The sequence below is a fragment of the Felis catus genome, chromosome B2 (genome assembly GCF_018350175.1).
Source record: "Felis catus isolate Fca126 chromosome B2, F.catus_Fca126_mat1.0, whole genome shotgun sequence".
Lineage (NCBI taxonomy): Eukaryota > Metazoa > Chordata > Mammalia > Carnivora > Felidae > Felis > Felis catus.
In genome coordinates this window covers 49,797,731-49,822,112 of record NC_058372.1, presented here as the reverse complement: position 1 = coordinate 49,822,112, position 24,382 = coordinate 49,797,731, and the positions used below count along the sequence as shown (strand labels likewise).

Below are 24,382 nucleotides of genomic sequence, written 5' to 3'. Positions count from 1 at the left end.
CTCCCAGAACGCAGTGCTTCCCGGTCTTGCCCGGCTGCCCAATGACCAGACTTCGCGAGCCTCCTCTCGGCTCCATTGGTCAGTTTTCTTGTCAGTGAAGGAAGAAACAGACGGCCCCGGAGGTCACATTTCCCGCCACGGCAAGGCGCAGCTCCGTAAAGCTGAAGAAGAAAAAGTTCTCGATTGGACACTCACTATTTTGGCGTAAGAGGAATCAGCCAATCAGAATGTGAATATCCCCAGAAAAGCCCCGCCCCTTCTCAACGTAGCCTTTGGTGGCGGGAAAAGTTCGGAAGTTTTCGCGCCGGGGCGGGGTCAGCTGGGGACCCTTCGCGCGGGCTTGGAGGTAGCAGTTCCTAGGCGGGGAGCATGGCGGGGACCGTGGTACTGGACGACGTGGAGCTGCGAGAAGCGCAGAGAGATTACCTGGACTTCTTGGATGACGAGGTGAGAAAGGCACGGGGTCGCGAGTCTCTGTTGCTTGGAGCCCCTGGGGACGCTGACGGGCCGAGGTTGGCTATGGCAGATGCAGCTCCACGCCGAGCGGTGGCTGGGCCCCCGGAGCTCCCGAGAGGACTGCTGGGCCTCCGGACTGTTGCGGCCGGACCGGCCCCCTCAGGACCTTTCCATGCCCGATCTAGTAACGTTTCTCCCGATGGAATCCGTCGTTAGCTTGTCGCCTGTAGGTGCATCCTTGACAGGGCTATCCTGTAACTTCTCCTAAGTGCAAATGATAGCGGGGTCTCGCGAAAGGCGACGGGTTTCTTTCAAGTGCACACAAAATAGCAAAGCTCCCTTTGGCCTTTTGGATAACTCCCTGCTTTCCGAATTTGGAGGGAGTGTGGGGGAAAGAGTGCGTTGGAACGGTAATGACCCGCTACGTTGTAGTTGCGCGGATTCTAATCACTGACTTCCTACGTGGCAGAAAAGATTTCTTCCTAATTTGGCCGCATTCTTTTTCTATGCCACAGGAAATGCAGAGGAAAAGTATTTGGTATGCTGGTAAAGGGGGTTTTGTATGCCATCCATGATTGGAAGCCTTAGAATACTGGTAAAGCATTTTGAAAGGTTGATAATACTGTATCTGTAAACAAATAGCGAAGGCTCCCTATTCCTTTAGGTCTGGATATGAGAGAACTCTTTCCTATTCTACATACAGCTGATCGAGAAATAAAATCTCTTAATTCCCTACGTAATTCTTTTTTTTTTTTTTTTAATTTTTTTTCAACGTTTATTTATTTTTGGGACAGAGAGAGACAGAGCATGAACGGGGGAGGGGCAGAGAGAGAGAGGGAGACACGGAATCGGAAACAGGCTCCAGGCTCTAAGCCATCAGCCCAGAGCCTTACGCGGGGCTCGAACTCCCGGACCGCGAGATCGTGACCTGGCTGAAGTCGGAGGCTTAACCGACTGCGCCACCCAGGCGCCCCATTCCCTACGTAATTCTTAAATGAAAAGTCATTTTGATATGCTAATCTTGTTTTGACGAGATTTTTACTCGTCCTTGTAGACTTATTATTATGAGCTTGTTTTAATTCCCCATTAAAAGTTGAGAAATGACTGCATACAGAAAAGTTGTAGTTGTCAGTAGAAATAATAGCATGGGCGTTGAGGAAATCATTATAACTCCTGCAATGGCCTTGTAGGGTGTATTTGGAATTTCAGGTAGTGAGTGAAAATGTGGAGAAATTGGGGGTCAGCTGTGCTGCAGAGAATGACCTTTATCTTGCCGTGAGAACTGCTTCTGTTTAAATACCATCTTATATTTGAATTTATGGCCTTTGTGATATGTGGTGGCTGTTTTGTAGGAAGACCAGGGAATTTATCAGAGCAAAGTTCGGGAGCTGATCAGTGACAACCAATACCGGTTGATTGTCAATGTGAATGACCTGCGCAGGAAAAATGAGAAGAGGGCTAACCGGTAAGTGGCAAGGGTTTCCAAGAGGATATCCTGGCTCCGAGTGAGAATGGCTCCCTTTTCTTTTCTCCGTATTGGAACAGGCTTCTGAGGAGAGGATCTGGATGAGATGTTTTTGACCCTCATTGCCTTACCACCTATGTTTTTTTCCTTCTTCCCAAAGTGGGTGGTAGGCATTTTCCTCTGGAGAGCTCCCCCTTCCATGTTTAACTGAGTATCATTTCTGCATCGTTGAGAAGTTGAACTAAAGTTCGCTGTCAGTTCTGATACAATTTACTGAGTCTTGTAAGATGGCAGGAGAAAGGAGGAACTAGATTTTCCACTTGTTGTTTTGATCATCAAGGAATATCCACTTTTGTTTTTGAGGGTCAGTTTTTTAATTTTTCTCTCTCTGCTTAATAATTCTTTCTCTTACCCATCTGCAGACTCCTGAGCAATGCCTTTGAGGAGCTGGTTGCCTTCCAGCGGGCTTTAAAGGATTTTGTGGCCTCCATTGATGCTACCTATGCCAAGCAGTATGAAGAGTTCTACATAGGATTGGAGGGCAGCTTTGGCTCTAAGCATGTGTCTCCCCGGACTCTCACTTCCTGCTTCCTCAGCTGTGTAGTCTGTGTGGAGGGCATTGTCACTAAGTGTGAGTGGCTTCAAATAGGGGACTAAGGGAATGGAGGTGGGATAGACTTGGGGGGGCTGGGAAACCAGGAGAGGCTGAGAGGAGCTGGGTAGCATATAGCATTGAACTTACAGGATGAAACTGGAAGGAGCTGTGAGTGTGCACCATTAGGGGGTCCAGAATGATGAATTCTGCTGAGAGTAGGGGAATCTTGGCAATGTCTTCATTCTAATGCTTAACTCCTATGACTTCTTGGACAGGCTCGGTTATACTGTAGATTTTATACAGATATGTTGATGTTCTACATGTAAATCTAAAGATAGCTTCAACTAGTCAGAAGAATACAGTATTTGGAGTCATGACAGGCTTGCCTGGGTCAGATTTCACCTCTGTCACTGTCTAGTTGCATGACTTTCTATGCATGTTTCTATTCCTAGGCTCTCTAGTTCGTCCCAAAGTCATCCGCAGTGTCCACTACTGCCCTGCTACCAAGAAGACTATAGAGCGACGCTATTCTGATCTCACCAGCCTGGTGGCTTTTCCGTCCAGTTCTGTATATCCTACCAAGGTGAGGGGAATGAATTAATTGGCCTTCTTTGGAGGTTGGCATCAAAGATGTCTGTTTTCATGCAAATAATTGTGTAATGTTTGAAGTCTTCTAGAAGTAAATAAGCTGAAAAGTAAGCATTAATTTAAAGGAAAGATTGGTTGCTAGCTAGAGTTTAATATGGAAAGCCTTCAATTCTTTTTTTTTTTTTTAAATGAATACTCACTTTAGAAAATCTGGCAAATTATGAAAGTGTGGAAAAAAGCCATCAGTCTACACTGATCTTTTAGCAAAGCTATATACAAGTTTATAATCTACTTAAAGTAATATGGGAGAATACTTACGCTATATTGCTGCTATGAAATCTTTGCAAATATTTTACTTTGGGTTTGGGAGAAGAATGGCATTGGAAATGGCTGTATTCTTAGTGGTCAGATTGATCTGAATTGAGGATGTTGTGAGACCCTCTTATTTATTGAGACAGAAGATGATTAATATTGGTTACTTGATGTCTGAATTCATTCTATCAAGGAATACCTTTCCCTGCCATCAAATAATAAGTGAGAACCACTGCATCCAAAGAATTGTTAAGTTCTGTGGCAGACACAGATATGAATGAGACCCAGTTCTTGTTTTCAACTCAGCTAGTGCAGGAATCTTAACATAAAAAAAGAATGAATATCTTAGAATTGTAACTGAAGCATACTTTAGAATCCTTTAGTCAGCCTCTAGGTGAAATGCTGAGGTTTGGAGAGGTTAAGTGACTTGCATATGGTCTCAGTTAGTGATGACCCTAGACTAGAATACATGTCTTTTTACTTTCAGGCCAATTGGGTTTTCTAAGTCACCCTGCTCTCTTCTTCATTAAGAGCCCTCCTTCTAGAATGTCTTCAGTAACTACTGAGGGAGTATTCTTCTGTTGATTACTGGGGCCAGGCTTCTTTGCTCAAGACCTGAAATACTTTGGACTCCTGGAGGTCATCTAGTGTGGTACTTAAGAACATGGCTTTGGAGTTATACTTGCCTCAAGTCTGGGCCCTGCAATTTCCTGTGTGACTTTGGGGAACTCGTCAGCCTCAGTTTCCTTATTTGTTAAATGTGAAAAATACCTGCTAAACGGAATTGTTGTGATGCTTATATGAGATAATCTCATGAGATGGTAGCACAATGCCTTGTACATAGTAAGCACTTAGTAAGTAACAGCTGTTGTGTGTTTAGAAAACTCAAATGGCAAGAAATCAAAGTTTAAAATGTTTTCACTGAAGTTTAATATACATACAGGAAAGCTTTTAGGAGTTTGTAGCTCAGTGAAATTTCACAAACTGAATATACCTGTAAAATCAGCATCCAGACCAGGAAATTGAGCCTTCCTAACATTCAGAAGTTTTTGAAGGCCCACACTCCCCAAGGCTTTACCCTATCCTGATAGTTAGCTTGCCTGTTTTTACATTTTATCTGAATACTCCCATGTTGGGCTGCCTTTGTTCAATAGATATTTATGAGATTCATCCATGTTGTAAGTAGGTGTGTTTTATACATTTTCATTGCTGTATAGTGTTCATTTGTGTGGATATGCCACGTTTATTTAACGATTCTGTTGATGGCATTTGGATATTTTCTAATTTGGGGCTATTAAGAATAATACTGCTGTGAACATTGTAGTATGTGGCTTTGGGCAAATGTTTCTGTCAGGTATGACCTAGGAGTGGAAATATTGCATCATAGTAAAGGGGAAATAAGAATCTTAATTTAGATGTTAATATAGCCATGATTCCTTCAGACTGTAGTTGTCCCTCCCATTAAATGATTTGTTACTAGAACAGATGGGAATAGAAGAAGCTAGAGAAGACATTTGGCTTGTTTTGTTCCTAAATACTAAAACCTCAGGTCATTTTCAAATTGTATTTGTTTCCTATAAAAACGAGTATCGCATTTTTAAGACCAGGACGAGATAATGCTTTTCTGTGTGTCTTTTTCAGGATGAGGAAAACAATCCCCTTGAGACAGAATATGGGCTTTCTGTCTACAAGGACCACCAGACCATCACCATCCAGGAGATGCCGGAGAAGGCCCCCGCTGGCCAACTCCCCCGTTCTGTGGATGTCATTCTGGATGATGACTTGGTAGATAAAGTGAAGCCTGGTGATCGAGTCCAGGTGGTAGGGACCTACCGTTGCCTTCCTGGAAAGAAGGGAGGCTATACTTCAGGGACCTTCAGGTAAAGGGGCAGTTGTGAGATATTTGACTGCTGGCAGCTTACATTTCTTGTAGTATTCTTGAACCAGTTTGCCATATTCTGGAGCGTCACGTCAGACAGGTAGAGCAGACTACCTGCCTGGGAGATGGGATGCCTCCTCTCCATCAAATAAAATTGATAATACTATCTTATGCTAAAAGTGGAAGTTATTGAGAACATGGTTCCAGCCTCATGGCTTACTTGGGAGAGTTTCTTACATATTCCCACCTCCTTCTCATCCACATTTCTGTCTGAAGCTCTGTGGGGCAGCAAAGAATAAATTCCTGAGATGAAGAATCATTGGCATATTTGTGTCACAGACTAAGAGAGACTCGATTGTTGAATTCAGAACAACTTGTCTTTTTCTCTTTTTTCCTTTATTTTTTTTTCAACATGCTGTTGACTCTGATGTTAAGAATTGAAAACAGCAGGCTCCCTCTTACTCTCTTTGTCCCAGGACTATCCTGATTGCCTGTAACGTGAAGCAAATGAGCAAGGATGTTCAGCCTTCATTCTCTGCTGAGGATATAGCCAAGATCAAGAAGTTCAGTAAAACTCGTTCCAAGGTCTGAGCATCCTTTAGGGATCTGAGGGTGGGGATGGATTTGTTAGGGTTGTGTTTGGCCATGGGCCACCTTTCATCTTTGTACTGGATCAGGAGGAAGGTTTTCCTTTGAAGTATGTGGTGTTAGTTTTAGTTTTGACCCAGTCAGCAGGTAAATGGGTGTTTTTGCTGTTTAATATTTCTGTTGTGTTACCTGCTGGGCTGCTGAGTGAACCTAATACAAATACTAGAATTAAAGAATATCAATGTACCAATGAGTACATTAGAATTGAAGAAAATGTAGTTGACCCTTGAACAACACGAGTTTGAACTATGTGGGTTTACTTACTTGTGGGTGTTTTCTGATAAATACAAGTACTGTAAATGTATTGCTCTTCCTTATGATTTTCTTAATGGCCTTTTCCTTTCTCTAGCTAAATAGAGCACAGAATACATATCATATACAAAAATGTATTCATTGACTCATTTTATGTTCTTGGTAAGGCTTTACCCCAAGAGTAGGGTGTTAGTAAAGGTTTTGGAATCAAAAGTTATGCGTGATTTTCGACTGTGTAAGGGGGTTGGCACTGCTAACCTCTGCATTGCTCAAGGGTCATCTGTGTATGCCTGTGTGATAAAGGTCACTGGAAGCACAATACACATTCTTATTAAACCTAACATGTTGGGAACCTAGAAATACTTTTTTTCTTAAATATTAAACCCCTAAGCAAGTTTTGGAATCCAGGCTTTCTCTGTATCTGAGATCTGATCTTGGTCTGATCAGTATGATTTGTCTTAAAATCTTTTACACTTAGAAACAGTGTCTATATTTGCAGGTTTCTTCAAGTATTTTTATAGATTAAAGCATAAAGTGGAGCTCAGCAAAACCCCACTGAATCTCACCAGGCTTTTCACACCTTTTGTTATTCCTCCCATAGGATATCTTTGACCAGCTGGCCAGGTCATTGGCCCCTAGCATCCATGGGCATGACTATGTTAAGAAAGCCATTCTCTGCTTGCTCTTGGGAGGGGTGGAACGAGACCTAGAAAATGGCAGCCACATCCGTGGGGACATCAATATTCTCCTAATCGGTATGGCATTGGGGATTTGCTTTAGACTCTCGGTCTTCTCTTGTGGAGTGTGGTTGTGGGAATCTATAGTCTGTAAGATTATGTATTTTCTACGTAGTGTATTTTGGTTCTATCAAAGGGCAAAAGTCTTTTCTTAATATTCTCATTTTTGGGGTTCCTGATGTATAATATCTAAAATATATTCTTCCATGAATGGTGAAGGGAAAGTGAAAAGGATACTATTAACAACCAATTACTATAAATTTCTGTTATGCTCTTGGCAGAACTTGCTGGGCAGTGGGAGGAGTTTCCCAGCAAGTCACCACTACCCTCCTCCCCCTGCCCCCCAAATTACAGGGGACCCATCGGTTGCCAAGTCTCAGCTTCTACGCTATGTGCTGTGTACTGCGCCCCGGGCTATCCCCACCACTGGCCGGGGTTCCTCTGGAGTGGGTCTGACCGCCGCTGTCACCACAGACCAGGAAACTGGTAAGGGTATAAAGGTCTTTGGCAAAGGTCCAGCAGTGAGATCAAGCATAGATTCTTTGAGTTTGCTCTCGGCACTGGCCTATGCTGGGAAGATACACTTGAAAGGTTAGTTTGAGCCCGATCGTAGAGGACTTAGTAGCCTCTGGTAACAGTGGCTGAGTTATTTACGTCTTTGGGTGACCCTCTATTGACAAGAATGTCTTCAGTTTTTGAAGGAGAAGGCTTTGCAAATCGGAAGGGAGATAAAAATGAAGATTGTGCTATTTTACAAATTAGAGGAAGGGATTTGAAGACTAGTGAAAAGAGAGCAGAGCTCTAGTTGGGGAATCACATGAGGATGAAGATAAAGAGAGAATCCATGAGTAAAGTTTGTTGGAGGCTGGCTGCTGAGGGATCATACAGATTGGACCTTAAAAGGTTGACCCACCACGGTTTTTCTCTAAGACTCTAGGAACTTAACAGCTCTTCACTGTGTTCTCATGAGTGACAGTGAGTGCTTAGGAAGGAGATTGAAGTCTCTCCCCTCATCCCCTCCAACCTGGATAGTAGCACATATCTTTACCTCCTCATTTCCCAGGGGAACGCCGTCTGGAAGCGGGAGCCATGGTCCTTGCTGATCGAGGTGTGGTTTGTATCGATGAATTTGACAAGATGTCCGACATGGACCGCACGGCCATCCACGAAGTGATGGAGCAGGGTCGAGTCACCATCGCCAAAGCTGGCATCCATGCTCGTCTGAATGCCCGCTGTAGTGTTTTGGCAGCTGCCAACCCCGTCTATGGCAGGGTGAGTGGAATTAGGCACTTTACTGTTGTCCTCACCTTGGTTTGGTTTTGCTGAGTAACTGGGTCATGAAGTTTATTCTCAATGCCCCAGGGAAATAATAGGCCAGAGACTAAAGGAAGCTCATCCATCACTTTGCTGCTGTCTTTGATATAGGGCAGTGGTTCTTCACCGTTTCATACACATCAGAATACCCTGGAAAGTTACTTTTAACAATAACTTTAGAAATACAAACAAAAAAACAAAAGTGACCTGCAGTCTCACAGCCCAGTAGCTTGAATTGGCATTACAACCAAAGTACTACATGCAGATGATAGGATATATAAACAGAACAGAGAGTACGATGTGGACATTAAAAGCCTTTTCTCTCCTATCCCTTTCCCAGGAGATAATCACTAACAGCTCTTGAGGGTTTAGGGAAACAACTTAAGCATGTACCAACAGCTACATGATCTCCTTGTTGACAAATTAGTCTGTTTATCTTTGTTTTTTACTATGATGATGATGTGCTAATGTGTAATCTTTTATATTTATCCATCTTGGCATTTGCTGAATTTGGCCTTTATTTTTTCTTTCTTTCTTTTTAGTAGCGATCTTATTATACTTCATTGTATGGATTTATAGTAATTTGTTTAACTAGTGTCCTTTTGATGGGCATTTGGTGTTTTCCCTTTTTCCTCTTGCTATTATGAAATAAAATTGCGATGAATATCCCTTTCTGTGTATTTTGTTACACGTTTGGAAATCTATCTGTATGATAAATACCTAGTAACAGAATCATTAATAACTTTAATTAGCCTCCTTGTGCTTTCTTTCCATTGATGTTGCCTCCACTTTCCTTTTTCCTTATGTTCTGTAGTACGATCAGTACAAGACCCCTATGGAGAACATTGGGCTGCAGGACTCACTGCTGTCCCGATTTGACTTACTCTTCATCATGCTGGATCAGATGGATCCTGAGCAGGATCGAGAGATCTCAGATCATGTCCTTAGGATGCACCGTTACAGGGCACCCGGGGAACAGGATGGCGATGGTGAGGTCATGAGAAGAGTAAGATGGACTAATGGAAGGGAACCTAAACTGATGCTGTTATCTCAGGCCTGGGCCAGATGGTGGGAGGTGTTTCTGTTTCTGAGTTGATGTTGACCCTTGTCTGCCTGGCCACTCCCTTCTTGCTCACTGGAAGTTACCCTGAGGTGTGTCTTTTGTCAATTTTGTCTGGGAACACTTGAGCATCTGTGAGCCAGGTGGTCCCACCTTTCTTATTTGTGGGCTCCACATGTCTCTATCTTTGCTTTGTTAGTCTTCTCTATCTTCAGAAGAAGCAATTTCTTACTCTCTTCTCCCCCAACTTCGGTTTTCCAGCTATGCCTTTGGGTAGTGCCGTGGATATCCTGGCCACAGATGATCCCAATCTTAACCAGGAGGACCAGCAGGACACCCAGATTTATGAGAAACATGACAACCTTCTGCATGGGACCAAGAAGAAAAAGTGAGCGGTCTTCATGTTTCTCCCTTGAGGGAACCTGAGATTTATGTCATATTAACACGTTTTTATGTGCTGCCCAGGCAGGATCATGCTTGGATTATAATGCTGTGGGCCTGTTTTCTGGATCCCACACATATACCCATTTTTCTGGCTAGTTGCTTTATGTTTGTGGTGATTAGGCTTAGTTCTGATGTTTTCTTAAAATGGAAGACTTTGACCACATGCCCAATGAATGGTGGGTGTTTCATGTCATCCTCATATATGAAGTACTACACAAATCATGTAGCTATTTGTGACAAGTTTATGTTGAAGGGGCAGTAGATAGCAAGCACTGGGTGCTGTGCAGGTGGATTTGGATAAAGGAGACTAGGGATCAAGTGCTCAACACATGAAATGCGAGATCTTATACCTCTGCTTTGGGCTGTGGTACGGTAGGATGCGTATAGTTTTCAAGCCTGTTCATTTAAGAACATGGAATTTGGAGTCAGAAAACTGAATTTGAGTCCATTTAAGCTACTCTGAGCCATAGTTTTTACCTAGGACAAATAATATCTAAACTTCACCTGTACTATTTACCTTACAAATAATATCTAAGTAAGTAGTAGCCACACAATTCAGGAAAGATATATGAAAGGGTCTTGTACACATTCTGTATAAATGGGATTTATGATAACGTATTCTAGATTGCATCTCTACTACTTGTCCTTGGCTTCTCTGAGGAGAGGCCAAGTCCCTATCCCAGCCAGTTGCCAAGGTGTGGCAAAGACCTAGAATTCACTGTGTGTGTGTCCAGGGAGAAGATGGTGAGTGCAGCTTTCATGAGGAAGTACATCCATGTGGCCAAAATCATCAAGCCCGTCCTAACTCAGGAGTCAGCCGCCTACATTGCAGAAGAGTATTCACGCCTGCGCAGTCAAGACAGCATGAGCTCAGACACCGCCAGGGTGAGTCCCCACAGGGAAGATGGAGCTGGGAATTCCTTAAGTAGAAGGCTGGGGAGTCCCAGTTATCTGGGAGGTCTGAAAACATTTAAAAAAAAATTTTTTTTTTTTCAACGTTTTTTATTTTTGGGACAGAGAGAGACAGAGCATGAACGGGGGAGGGGCAGAGAGACAGGGAGACACAGAATCGGAAACAGGCTCCAGGCTCTGAGCCATCAGCCCAGAGCCTGACGTGGGGCTCGAACTCACGGACCGCGAGATCATGACCTGGCTGAAGTCGGACGCTTAACCGACTGCGCCACCCAGGCGCCCCTGAAAACATTTTAACTTAGTGACTCCTTATCTTTTTCTTTCTGGTCTGAAGGGCTTCCTGTTATACAATTCTTATCATTTCCTTTTACAAGGGAAAATGAAGTGAGAATGCCAGAGATGCCTGTATCTCATTGGTTCAGATGACATTGGCCTCCAGAAGCTATGATTCATTCAAACATAAGGAGCAACTTTTTGGGACTTGAACTGGTGTTTGTTCTTACATATAGGGTTAAGATAGGAAGAGCTATCCTCAAAGAGCTCAGATCTGGGATGGGGAGGCAGGAAGGTAGATGGAAAGATCATAGGTGCATATTTATAGGTATATGCCACAGTGTGGTACCTAGAAGGGAATGAATGTGAAAGATGATTGGAGTATAGATGAAGAAGCTATTAGTTTTTCCTTTAGACTTTGTAGAAAGGAATGAGTGTGAGGGAAGAGGCTGTGATATTTGAGCTGGACTTCGGCAGATGATTAATTGGACAACCATGGTGATTATCCAAAGCTATTTCTAGAAATCTACCTGTGAATTTATCTGAATTTCATGGGGCATTGTAAGGATTTCAAAGCAGAAAGACCCAGGTCCAAGACCATTATTATGTGGTATAGACTCTTGGGTTTAGACACGATTCCAAATCACCTATTCCAGCCTCACACATAGACAGGCATTCCATCGTCTGGAATTTCTGCTAAGACTTCCTTGACACCTCCAGTGGCTGCATGCCTGGTACATCATTCTTAGAATATTCTTCTATTTATTGGGCTTGAACCTGCTTCTCCATGATGTAGACCTGTGGGTCTTAATTTTGTTTTCTAGTGATTGTGTATGACTTGTCTTCAGATTAAGCACCCCCTTTTCTTTTTAATTGTTTCTCTCATCATGTGAACGTGTTCCAGTGTGTCAAAAGCCCTCTCACTGAGTGTAATATGCTATTTTAGTTGTGGTCTTAGTAGGTCTGGTCAATCTCTCAATTTGGATTCTGTAGTTCTGCTAATGCAGGCTAGGATTTCACTCACTTTTTAGGTTATTCAAGAATTAGAGCTTTTAGTGGAATGTGTAACCTCCAAACTCTGGTTTAACGGCTTCTAAACCATTAAAAGATTTGGTGAATTTATTTAAAAGTGAATATATTTGTTTTTGAACGTGGGATGGGGTATAAATGATAATTTGGGATGCTTAGGAGTAGACATGACCAGCTCCATCACTGAAGGATCATACAGTGGGAAATGTGGGCGTGCGACACAGAGAACTAGCTCTATGTTCTGATCCCAAGTCTTCAGCCATTTTTTGGCCTTTCACAAATCCATTCACTCTCAGGTTGTGAGTTTTTTGTTTTTTGGGTTTTTTTTATCCAGAAAATGAGAAGGCCAGGAGTGCCTGGGTGGCTCGGTTGGTTAAGCATCCGACTTTGGCTCAGGTCACAATCTCACGGCTTGTGGGTACGAGCCCCGCATCGAGCTCCGTGCTGACACCTTGGAGCCTGGAGCCTGCTTTGGAATCTGTGTCTCCCTCTTTCTCTGCCCCTTCCCTGCTTGCACTGTGTCCCTTTCTCTCAAAAATAAAAAAATAAACAATAAAAAAAAAAATGAGAAGTCTAGGTAATGTCAGGGATGCTCAAGTGGCACATCAGAATCCCCTGAAACTGAAAAAGTATACATGACCAGTCCTAAACACAGACATTCTGACTCATTAGTCCAGAGATACCATTTAGCCAATGGTATTTAAAAAAGAAGCACGCCAGTTTGGTGTGCACCCACGCCCATGAGAACCACTTGATGGGAGTGTGCCAGAATGCTCCTCCTCTGGACTTGAATTTACCCTACTTTAAAAATTTGTCCTCAGGGGTGCCTGGGAGGCTCAGTTGGTTAAGTATCCAACTTTGGCTCAGATCTCCTGATCTCATGGTTTGTGAGTTTGAGCCCCACATCAGGCTCTATGTTGACACCTTGGAGCCTGGAGTCTGCTTCGGATTCTGTGTCTCCCTTTCTCTCTGCCCCTCCCCTGCTTGTATTCTGTCTGTCTCAAAAATAAACATTAAAAAAAAAATTTCCTCCCCTGCCTTAGTGTGACCTTGCACAAGTTACCTAAAGCCCTGAGTTCCATTTTCCTCATCAATAAAACTTGGAGAAGTTATTGAGAATATTAAATGATGCAGTTGATACAAAAAGCAAAGCTCTTAGAGCATCGCAGGCTGGAAGTGAAGGATTATCATTCTTCTTTCATTATTGTAGTCTCTTTAGCCTTTTCTCTTTCCGTCTATAAGATGTCTCATTTTTTTCTTCCCTGTTCACCTACTCTTTTCTCCTTCAACACTCATATCTCCTTGGTTATTTTTATCTTTCCGAATTTTATAAGGTGTTTATGTAGAATACAGAGCTCTGAATCCTTGCTTGTACTTCCTAGAGTCATCCTGGTAGTATATTCATCCTTTTCTGTGCAGTGGGAATGACAGGCATGCCTAAGGAATTCTAGACAAATAATCCTCCCTTGTTTTCTTCCCCAGACATCACCTGTTACAGCCCGGACCCTGGAAACTCTGATTCGCTTGGCCACAGCCCATGCCAAGGCCCGCATGAGCAAGACTGTGGACCTGCAGGATGCAGAGGAAGCTGTAGAGTTGGTCCAGTATGCTTACTTCAAGAAGGTGAGGGTTCAGATGCTTGAGAACTTCTTCTGGGTAAATGTTGGTACTTAGGCTGCCCAGCTCTCCATGGCTGACACCTGCATTTAGGTCACCAATGGAAAGCAACATTTAAGTGAATGTGAGAACCAACTGGAAAGCTTTAAAATACTGATGCCAGAGCCTCTAGAGGCCCCAGAGATGATGATTTAATTGATGTGCTACACCATCAAGAGATTGCTTCTCTGCCTACCTATACTTCCTTTATCTCTTAAAAATGTAGATGTTTCCAAAGGATTGACTTTGATGATCTTCCTCTTCCCTCTATACCTTTTCCCTTGCCAGTTTCTTGAAGTATCCCATTGGTATCTCAAAAACTCGCATCAGAAGTTGAACCATCACACTCTTAGGTGGAACTTGAGAAACTTAACAAAAGACCTTGGGGGAAGAGAAGGGGGAAAATAGTTACAGAGAAGGAGGGAGGCAAACCAGAAGAGACTCTTAAATACAGAGAAGAAACTGAGAGTTGATGGGGGACACAGGGGAGAGGGGAAAATGGGGTGGTGCACAGGGGAGGTGGTGCACAGGGGAGAGGGGAAAATGGGTGATGGGCATTGAGGAGGGCACTTGGGATGAGCACTGGGTATTGTATGTAAGCATGAATCACAGGAATCTACCCCCAAAACCAAGAGCACACTGTATACACTGTATGTTAGCCAATTTGACAATAAATTATATTAAATAAACAAACAAGCAAACTTAAAAAAAGGAGTATCTTACATGTTTATAGCATAAGTTATACACATTCAATACATATTCGGGCATTCAATGCAGATTTGGCTCCTGAAAGGAAACCATAATCCTTCTCTCTTGCGTAATTTCCTGGAAGGCTTTCTCCCAAACTTCAGGATGGTTTCTTACCTTCATGTGGGAACACCACAGGCTTTCAGTGACCTTTCAGATGACAGGCTTCAATGGGTGTCCCACCCCACAAGGATATCAGCCCAGTGGGATAATACAGTGTGTCATACAGGTTATGCCCAAAGAGCCAGCACATTGCCGGCATGTACTAGAAAACTCCGTGGCCTAAATTTTCTGTTCAGAAAAAGTTAAAGAAAAAGAAATGTAGTAGTTACACTATTACATATAAGTCACTGGTTGGTGCTGCAAAAGATATCCAAACTCAGTACAGTGCTGGCACTCAAAAAGTTGACAGTGTAATACTGGGAATTCAAATAAATTTCAATTGAAATATAAAACTGACTGAGCGCCTTCTAGGGGCCAGGAACTTCTAGATGGTTGGCATACAGTAAATAGATACGGAGAGACATGGAGCCTCCTCATAGCTCTTAAAAAAAAGAAAGTTGAGCTATCAAACTTGCCTCTTATTCCATCTCAATTTCTGCTTGTGACATTTTGTTTATGTCATTTGATTTTTTTTTATTTTAAAAAATTTTTTTTTTCAACTTTTTTATTTATTTTTGGGACAGAGAGAGACAGAGCATGAACGGGGGAGGGGCAGAGAGAGAGGGAGACACAGAATCGGAAACAGGCTCCAGGCTCCGAGCCATCAGCCCAGAGCCTGATGCGGGGCTCGAATTCACGGACCGTGAGATCGTGACCTGGCTGAAGTCGGACGCTTAACCGACTGCGCCACCAAGGCGCCCCTGTTTATGTCATTTTAGACACCAAGACTTGAAGCCTTGCCTGACTTCCTTTTCCTCGTTGCACACCTCCTTTCCACTTTAGTGAATTATAGCACTCTGGGCTTTAATCGTGGGTCCCTAAGCTTTTCCTGGTTTACTCTTTATGCTAGGGTGGGAGTTGTCTTAAATTTAAATTAAACACCTGATCTGTAAATAAATGAATTGTTTTCCATTTAACTATTATTGGCCAGCCTTTTTTTTCTTTTCATTTATTTCTTTGTACTGTAAACACTCATTAAGTACCTCCTATGTGAAAGGCATTGAACATACTTCTCAGCATTTAAAGATAGGTAGCAGCCTATTCCTGTGCCCCTGGTCCTGGGACTCAGGGGCAAAAGACGCTTAGTCATTAGACATGGAAGTTTTTTCTGCTAATAGTGTAGAAGGGACTCTTTTTCAGAGTTTTTTATTCAGTTTCCCAGAATCAGTGACCCTTCCCACCCACCTGTGCTTGGCTTGGTCTTAGGTTTTAGAGAAGGAGAAGAAACGTAAGAAGCGAAATGAGGATGAATCAGAGACAGATGATGAAGAGGAGAAAAGCCAGGAGGACCAAGAGCAGAAGAGGAAGAGGTAAGGCGGAGCAAAGAGAAATGAGGTAAAGATTGCAGTTAGGGCTGGGGAGAGGGGTGGAGGTGGATCAAGTACTGCTGGTCGACATCAAGGTTTTAGGGAAAGGGTGCCTAGATCTGCAGGGTTGGAAGCCAGAGATAACCTAGGCAGAGAGTGAGCAGGCCCCTCTGTTGTCTTTGGTATGGTGCTTTTGACCTCTTTCCTGCTAAAGCTAAGTACCAGGAACACTAACTCACTTGGGTTTTTGAGCATGTCTTTCAGAGTCCTTTCCTCACGATTACTTTTTCCTCTCATGCCTGTGGTTGAATTTATAAGGGCATGTAAGAGAGAAGAAGAGCATTGGGAAGCAGGGCCTGTTTGTGTTCTAGTTCGGAGACTTTTGATCTCTTAAGAAAAAGTAGCAGTTTGTACAGGCCTGGGCCTAGTGTTTCACTTTGATTGTAGGTAGTTCTAGTTCTTTTTCTCTGGTCGGAGGCACAGGATGGATTTCCCCAAAGCCTTTCTCTTAATTGCTATGGGTATTTTAGGAGGAAAACTCGTCACTCTGATGCCAAGGATGGGGGCTCCTATGACCCCTATGACTTCAGTGACACAGAGGAGGAAATGCCTCAAGGTGAGTGAGTGTCCCCTATTGATTAAGAGGTGGTTCCTTTGCTGACTTTAGTTGCTCTGTGTACTGCATTATCTGGTGGGTTCCCATTTGGTTTCCTGCTCAGGGCCTTGTGTCCAAGAGGTTTGTCCTAAGAGAACTTAGGGAAATCCAGTCAAAACATTGGAAACTGGGCCCAATTTGCTCAGTAGTTTGCTTCTTTGAGCTGTGCTTTTTGCCAAGCCTGGCTTAAGTATCCCAGACAATGTATGAGATGTCTGACCCCTTTACCCTGGCTGGCCCCTTAAGAACCTTAGGAAGTGAGTATTTGGCAGACTTAGTGAGGTGTGGCGAGTGGGGATTACTTGTCTAATGTCTGTGGAAATGGCTTCATCTGTTGTCTTCCTGTTATCTGCAACCATTTATCCTCTAAAGTGCATACTCCAAAGACTGCAGACTCACAGGAGACCAAGGAGTCCCAGAAGGTGGAATTGAGTGAATCCAGGTGAGTAGGAAAGTGAATGCCACATGTCCTTGAGGCAAGGACTTCTTTTCTGGGGAGAGGGTGTGAAACAAGCTGGTTATCAGCAGAGCTCAAAATTGTAGGCCCAATGATTTTTAGAACATTTTATATTCTGATTATAATTTCAAACTTTAAAGAAGTTGCAGAAATAGTGTAAAGAACTCCTTTATACCCTTTGCCCAGAATCCCCTGTTGTTTACATTTTAGCATTTGCTTTATAAACGGTGCTCTATGAGAATTTTAAATATAGTGTCCTTGGGAGGTCAGGAAGGAGGAGAGTCTTGAAGCAAGAACAAAATTTTTGTCTTACTATAACCTTGGGTTCTTTTCAGTAGGATACAGACACACATTTTTCTTTATTGAATTGTCGTTATTTGCTTTGGGATGAGTAATTGTTACCACTAGAGGTTCAGAAACAGTTTTATATATCTATTTTTATGTTTACTGGACACCAAAGAAAATCTATGATTATGGTTTGCTTTTTTTCTTTTAATAACTTAAACACAAAACAATATATTGACTGAAGACAATATGAAAACATTGAAAGGTATTTAGGAAAAAAACATTAAAATCAATTGCAGTTTCATCTCCCAACGATGACAATTGAAATATACATACCTATATATATATATATATATATATATTTTTTTTTTTTTTTTTTTTTTTAAGTAAGTAATCTCTACACCCCATGTGGGACTGAAACCCGTGACCCCAATGTCAAGAGTTGCACACTCTTCCGACTGAGCCAGCCAGGTGCCCTTGAACTGTATTTTAAAACACATTCTCAGGAGCTTATATAGATTTTTTTTTTCTTTTTTTTTTCTTAAGTTTATTTATTATTTTGAGAGAGAACACATGTATGCATGTGCGAGGAGGGGCAGAGAGAGGGAGAGACAGAGAATCCCAAGCTGAAAGTGCGGAGCCCAACGTGGGGTTTGAACCCACAAACCCTGTTGTGAGATCATGACCTGAGCCAAAACCAAGAGTTGAACACTTGACTGACTGAGCCACCCAGGCGCCCCTAGATTTTCTTTTTTAATGACTATAGTGTGGATGTATGAATTTATTTGCATTTGGACATAATGATGGACACTTATGTAAAGCAGTTCTGTAAAACTGCTGTTGACAGTAAAACATTCTTATATTTATCACTGTGTACTCATGGAAGTGTAGTTGTAAGGTTAATTTCTAGAAATGGACTCCCGTGGTCAGAGGATATGTACTTAAAAATGCTCAAGCAGCTCTATAATAGAGGGAGTATTGGGGGATACCTGTACTGTGTTAACACTTAAGAGCATTTGGGCTTGTTTACTTCTTCACCCATCTTTTCCTGACTTGGGCAGGTTGAAGGAATTCAAGGTGGCCCTCTTAGATGTGTTCCGGGAAGCTCATGCACAGTCAGTGGGCATGAATCGCCTCACAGAATCCATCAACCGGGACAAAGAAGAGCCTTTCTCTTCAGCAGAGATCCAGGCTGCCCTGAGCAAGATGCAGGATGACAACCAGGTCATGGTTTCTGAGGGCATCATCTTCCTCATCTAAGGAGGCCTCATCTCTGAACTTTGGGGTTCTGCCAAGGAAGTTTCTTCCATATTTCCTCTCCCCGCCAATCTTTCATTCCCCAGATAACGGTGTTAATTGAATTGAAGTTGAGGGATATGTGACAAAGCTGCCATAGGGTAAAGAGAAGAAAGTGGGCAAGGACTAAGACTGTTGCATGTGCATTCATTCATTCATCCATTGATTCATTCTCTCCATCTCCTACCCAGAACAAACCAAGCCATTGTTGGCTATAAATAACATATAACAACCTCTGAGAATCTGGGGGTATTGGACCACAGCTGGTTTTTGTTCATCCTTTCTGTGTTTGTTAGCTGTTTTTCTCTCTGAGCACATTGGTCTAGAACAGGCTTTGAGAGGTTCTGTGCTGGTGGAGTGAAGCTCTGAGGCAAGTCATGAAGGCCAAGAAAGCTTTCTCTGCTGTAGCACCAGTTAAGACTAATACATGCTTCTGACCCAAATATCTAGGACATTGAATAAACTTAACTATTTTTATATTATACACATGGCCTTAATACTGTGTGCTTTGGTAGACACATTTAATTTCGTTTTCCTTGAAAGCTGTGCCCTGCAGGTTTTGCTGCTTCCACATTTGCACCAAGTCACCACACGGTGGCAGCAGGCTGCTGTGCTGTCCTTGGGGGTTAGGTCTTTAGGCAGTTTTCTCCATCACTGACACCAGCATTTACCAGTTAAGCTTGTACAAATCACGTTTTGCCAATTTGACATCGCTAAATGGCCATGGGGGCGGGTGAGTGAAAGTCCAGGAGAATTGACCCTTTTCCTGACTTTTCTGAGCCTGAATCAAAACCCCTTCCTGGAGAAGTAATACCTGGTATATCAGACACTTAAATATTGTGAGTACTTGCCAATAAGATCTCCTTACAGGATCTTTGTGAAACTACTTGCAGTTGGATGTTCAGCTCTTAGGGTTTGCTAGTCTTTTTGCACAGGAGTTTGTGGAGGGGAAGTGTGACTTTATGGGGGGCCTGCATCACATGAATTGGAAGCTGCTCTGAACAGGAGATCATGTTGGTTCTCCACACTGTGACTGGTGAAGTTCTTCCTTCTCCCTTGCTCATGAGGGGAGCACCTTACCCTGATACTATGGGACAGAAGATGGGGAGTTCCGGTTTTGTCTTTGTGATTTTGTTTGTTTGTTTGCAGACGTGAAATCCAAGTCCTATTGGAAGTAATCCAGAAAGCATAGTTCCACAGGAGAGGGCAATGGTATCAGAGGGAGGAATCTGACATTAATTGAACACTGACAATGAGTCCTATATTATACTCTGAATTGGTGCAAATACGGGACTAGATGCTCTTGAGGCCTACTGGTTGAGGATATACACATCTAATGTGTCAGTGAGAAATTTTGAAATATAATGAGGGTTACACCCAGTAAGAACTATAGACATTGAGAGGGCCATGAGAGTATCAGGAAGGGGTGGGAGCGACCATGGGATACTGATACGAAGAAAAGCTAGGGATTTTAAAGGATCTCCTCAGATGATCATTTCCAGAAAGGTCCAACATTTTGTCAGTAGGACTCTTGCTCTCTATCTTTCACACCTGGAGAAACTCAGGCTGAGTGGGAAAGTCGGCTGGTCTAGCAGTTTGTAAAAGCTGTAAAGCCAAGTTTACCTTGCTGACATTTCAGCTCTGCAAGCTATCCAAAGAATCTGAAAGAGAAAACCATGTATTCTGGAGTCACAGTAGGTGGTAATTGTGTCAGATTGACTGTTAGGAACTCAATCTTTACATTGGGTTTTTAAAAATGTGTGTAGTTTCCCAACTTGCAGTGACATTAAAGAAGTTGGTAAGCATTTGAAGGATATGTTCCTACTCAGTGTTTGTATGTTCCTATTCCTGCTGCAGGAACTGCCAGGGGGTTGACTTGCATGCAGGTCTTTCTTCCTGAGGGTGCTGCTGGGCCACACAGCACTGAGACTGGTGATGGCCCAGATTCACCAGGACAGAGAAGTACACACTTCATTATCTACATGCTTCATTCAAAAAGAGAAGTCTGTTTACATTTAATGTTGCCATTGAAATAGTTGAAATAATTTGTGGGGCTTAGAGAAATAAGTCCTAGCTTGAAAAATTTTATGCTACATTATTCTTGAACTCTCCTGGATAAATGAAATGTCAATATGGAAAGATAGCTGTCAAAAAAGACAATTTGGTAGGAGGTGCTGGAATTGAGTCTCTCCTCTGCCATTTACCAAATAACTTAGGGTGAGTGTTGAGCTACTTGTTATTTTATCTGTAAAATGGGGATGCTTGCTGTTTCTTAGGGTGCTTGTGAGACATAACTGACCAAGTAGTAAGTGCCCACCAGCATGGAAATACTCCATGATACTTCATTATTACTGCAATTCCAACTTTCACTAAAACAAAATGATTCATTTTGATGTGTTTATTAAAGAAACCAGGGCACCTGAGTGGCTCGGTTGAGCATCTGACTTTTTTTTTTTTTTAACATTTTTTTTACGTGTATTTATTATTGAGAGAAAGACACAGAGCGTGAGCAGGCGAGGGGCAGAGAGAGGGGGAGACATAGAATCTGAAGCAGGCTCCAGGTTCCGAGCTGTCAGCACAGAGCCCGACACGGGGCTTGAACTCACAAACTGCAAGATCATGACCTGAGCCGAAGTCTGTCACTTAACCAACTGAGCCACCCAGGCGCCCGAGAGCATCTGACTCTTGATTTCAGCACAGGTCATGATCCCAGGGTCATAGAATCAAGCCCCATGTCGGGCTCCATGCTGAGCATGAAGCCTACTTAAGATTCTCTCCTCCTGCCCCTCTCCTACTCGCACCCTCTCTCCCTCTCTCTCTAAAATACAAAACAAAGCAGAACATGTGATCTTTTGATCAAAGCCATTTATAATTTCCCCCTTGTTAAGTTCCTGAATTCTGTTCTCTTTCCTGCCCTTCCACTCCTTGATGGTCCCTGTCCTCTGGTCAGTGCGGCTCTGACTCCAGTGCTTCTCGCAGGGATGACCTTTACCTCTAGCTTGTAGCAAAGGGTTCTTTCGCCTTCTCCCAAGGACTGAGATCTGCCCAGTGTAGGCAGTGTGTTCCCTCAGTTCTCACAACAGCCCTATGAGGTATGGTCATTAGGAAAACTCGGAGGATGAAGGTAACAAGAAAGGCTCATAGAAGCCAAAGAATAGGTTATCCTCTTCTCATTTGTCCTGAGTTTTTGAACTATACTAGTGGTCCCAATGATTCCAGACTTTCTGAGGTCAGGTTTCCCCCAAAGGGTTTGGTCAGTAGAGTAAGGCAGGTATGAGTCACCTGTGTGCTGGCTGCCACTGAGCTGTGTGGGAATTACCCACCTTCCCTGCATTCCTCGCTCCCCTTCCAGGAGCAGGTATCACCACTGAAGCTCTATAAAGTAGGGGCGTGGGGAGGTGGAGTGCTGTGCACGGTTGCACAGGAAACCTTTAGAGAGCCCAGAGTTGGCAGAGGAAATGAGCCCTGCACTGGGAAGCAAAGAGTGCTGCATTCGAGTTCCTTTTCCGACCATATGTGGCTGACAGTCAGCCAGGCAGGGCAAGCCACTTCCTTAGAGGGAAATGCTTGGTTTCTTTATCTAGGAAGGGAGATGGTTGAAACAGGTGATCTCTGAGGTCCCTTCGGATCAGAAGGGTCTTAACACCCAGTTATGCATATGAGTCTTAACACCCAGTGTCAGTTCTACCCACGTGTTATTAGCCCTAGCATCACTTGGAGGTGGGTCAGAATGAATCTATCATCTTGTTAGATCCACTTTTTGAAGGTAGTGATTTTGGGGCTTCTCTATTTGTGGGTATTTTCTGGGATGTTTCCACTTATCTCAAGGGGTTTTATTTAATTCCTAGAAAAATTTTAGAATAAAAGTTTTTGTTTAGCTTTAATTTGCTGAAATATAAACCTAGTTTGTTTTTTTAAAAATAAGTATTTTAGGGGCGCCTGGGTGGAGCAGTCGGTTAAGCATCGGACTTGAGCTCAGATCACGATCTCGCGGTCCATGAGTTCGAGCCCCGCGTCGGGTTCTGGGCTGGTGGCTCAGAGTCTGGAGCCTGCTTCCGATTCTGTGTCTCCCTCTCTCTCTGCCCCTCCCCCGTTCATGCTCTGTCTCTATCTCAAAAATAAATAAATGTTAAAATTTTTTTTTTTTTTTTTTTTAATAATAAGTATTTTGAGAGCGTGAGCAGGGGAAGAACAGAGGGAGAGGGAGAGAGAATCCCTAGCGGGCTCTGCACTGTTAGTGCAGGGCTCAGTCCCATCATCCTAGGATCATGACCTGAGCCGAGCTCGAGTTGGATGCTCAACCCACTGAGCCACCCAAGCGCCCCTAAACCTAGTTAACTTTCTTTTTGAAATCTGATGCCTCAGTGATGAATGCTGGATTCTGCCTGGCCCATTATTAACCAGCATGTAATCCTAGCTCATTCTCTTCAGTCTTTCCTCAAGGGAGAGAATTAAAATTTTAACTCCTTTTCCTAAATATTTTTACTATTAAACCCCGAGTATGTTTCCACAGCCTGTAGGAGGATATTAGCTTCTGCTGGGATTTACCATTCTGCTAATAGTTCTCCCAGCAGGTACTTTTGGTTGCAAACTAAGCCTTCCTACATTTAAGTATCAACACTTAACCTTGCCATAGATAGGTCAGCTCATGCCATCTTACAGATGTGTGCTGTTCTATTAACTTAAGTGGATAGAGTCCTGAATGAGAGCTATAATAAAGCTGGATAAAATCTCCAAAAATATAGCCTAAAGTTGGAATTGAACTGTGTGCATAGTTCTATTTTTTAAAAATGTTCCTGTGACTAATAAAACATAATGGTCTGTTTGGGAAAATAGAGAACCAAAATGATATTGCCACCTCACTATAGCTATTACAATTTATCTTTGATGAACATGAAAAACCAGTTTTGAAAGTGACACTTAGCAATATATCCAGTGGTACCAGCAAGTCGGGGATTAAGCATTTGACATTGAGATAGGGATTTAGGGACTAAGAATGTTTTGAAACTTTGAGTGTAAAGTCAGAGTTCTGAAAATCCTGCAGAAGTGCAAATACATGTCACATTTAACTCTAATGGATGATAAAAAAAAAAAATTAGGATTAACATAGGGATGCTGTATAACATAGAGAAGCTGATGAAGGGTTCCAAGTTCTTTACGCAAACTAATTCCCAGAGATAACTTCATGCACTTAGTGATTGGGGCAGGTGAGAAGGGGTGGCTCTCCTAAAAGTGATCATTTTTATTAAAAGCTTACTATATACACTAAGCGCCATGTAAATTACCTCATTAAATCTTCCTTACTGTCCTCTGGGATGGTTTTACTCTCCCTGTTTTACCAAAGAGGAAGTACAGTCTTAGGTCAGATGATTGCCCAGGTCCTCATAGCTAGTAGCCCATAGATTTCCAGATTCAAATTCAGGGCTATCTTGTTTCTTAACGACTGTATTCTAACCATCATACTATGCTGCTGCTTTCAAAGGGCTGAGACTGCTCTAAGGAAGTGGTCACAGCTACATCTATGAGTGAACCTGGTGTGACAACAGCCTGAGTACCAGTGTGCAGAGGTGAAATTGAAGGCCTTCCATAATCGGTAATGCTGTCAGCAATTTGCCCTTGGAAGCCTGTTTGGCAGTGATTGGTATTTGCTATTTCATATCTTCTCACAAAGTTTATGCTATGATGGGCCCTACAATTACCAGGAAATTCTACTCCTCTGGGAACTTTAAGTAAAAAAAAAAAAAATTGTTTTTTTAACATTTATTTATTTTCAAGAGAGAGAGACAGAGTGTGAGGGGGGAGGTGCAGAGAGAGAGAGGGAGACACAGAATCTGAAGCAGGCTTCAGGCTCTG

The 24,382-nt window shown here is 42.8% G+C and overlaps 1 protein-coding gene across 1 annotated transcript; it reads left to right on the top strand.

Moving 5' to 3' along the window:
- The first annotated feature begins 308 nt into the window (after positions 1 to 308).
- On the top strand, positions 309 to 19,013 carry MCM3 (minichromosome maintenance complex component 3). Its single transcript, XM_003986232.5, has 17 exons — positions 309 to 447; positions 1,809 to 1,921; positions 2,344 to 2,552; positions 2,969 to 3,099; positions 5,058 to 5,296; positions 5,772 to 5,880; positions 6,797 to 6,950; positions 7,287 to 7,418; positions 7,996 to 8,204; positions 9,061 to 9,235; positions 9,568 to 9,694; positions 10,485 to 10,635; positions 13,447 to 13,587; positions 15,736 to 15,839; positions 16,367 to 16,452; positions 16,864 to 16,933; positions 18,295 to 19,013. Exons 1-17 carry the CDS (start codon positions 370 to 372, stop codon positions 18,491 to 18,493), a joined length of 2,427 nt encoding a protein of 808 aa, XP_003986281.1. The 5' UTR covers positions 309 to 369; the 3' UTR covers positions 18,494 to 19,013.
- The last annotated feature ends 5,369 nt before the right edge of the window (positions 19,014 to 24,382 follow it).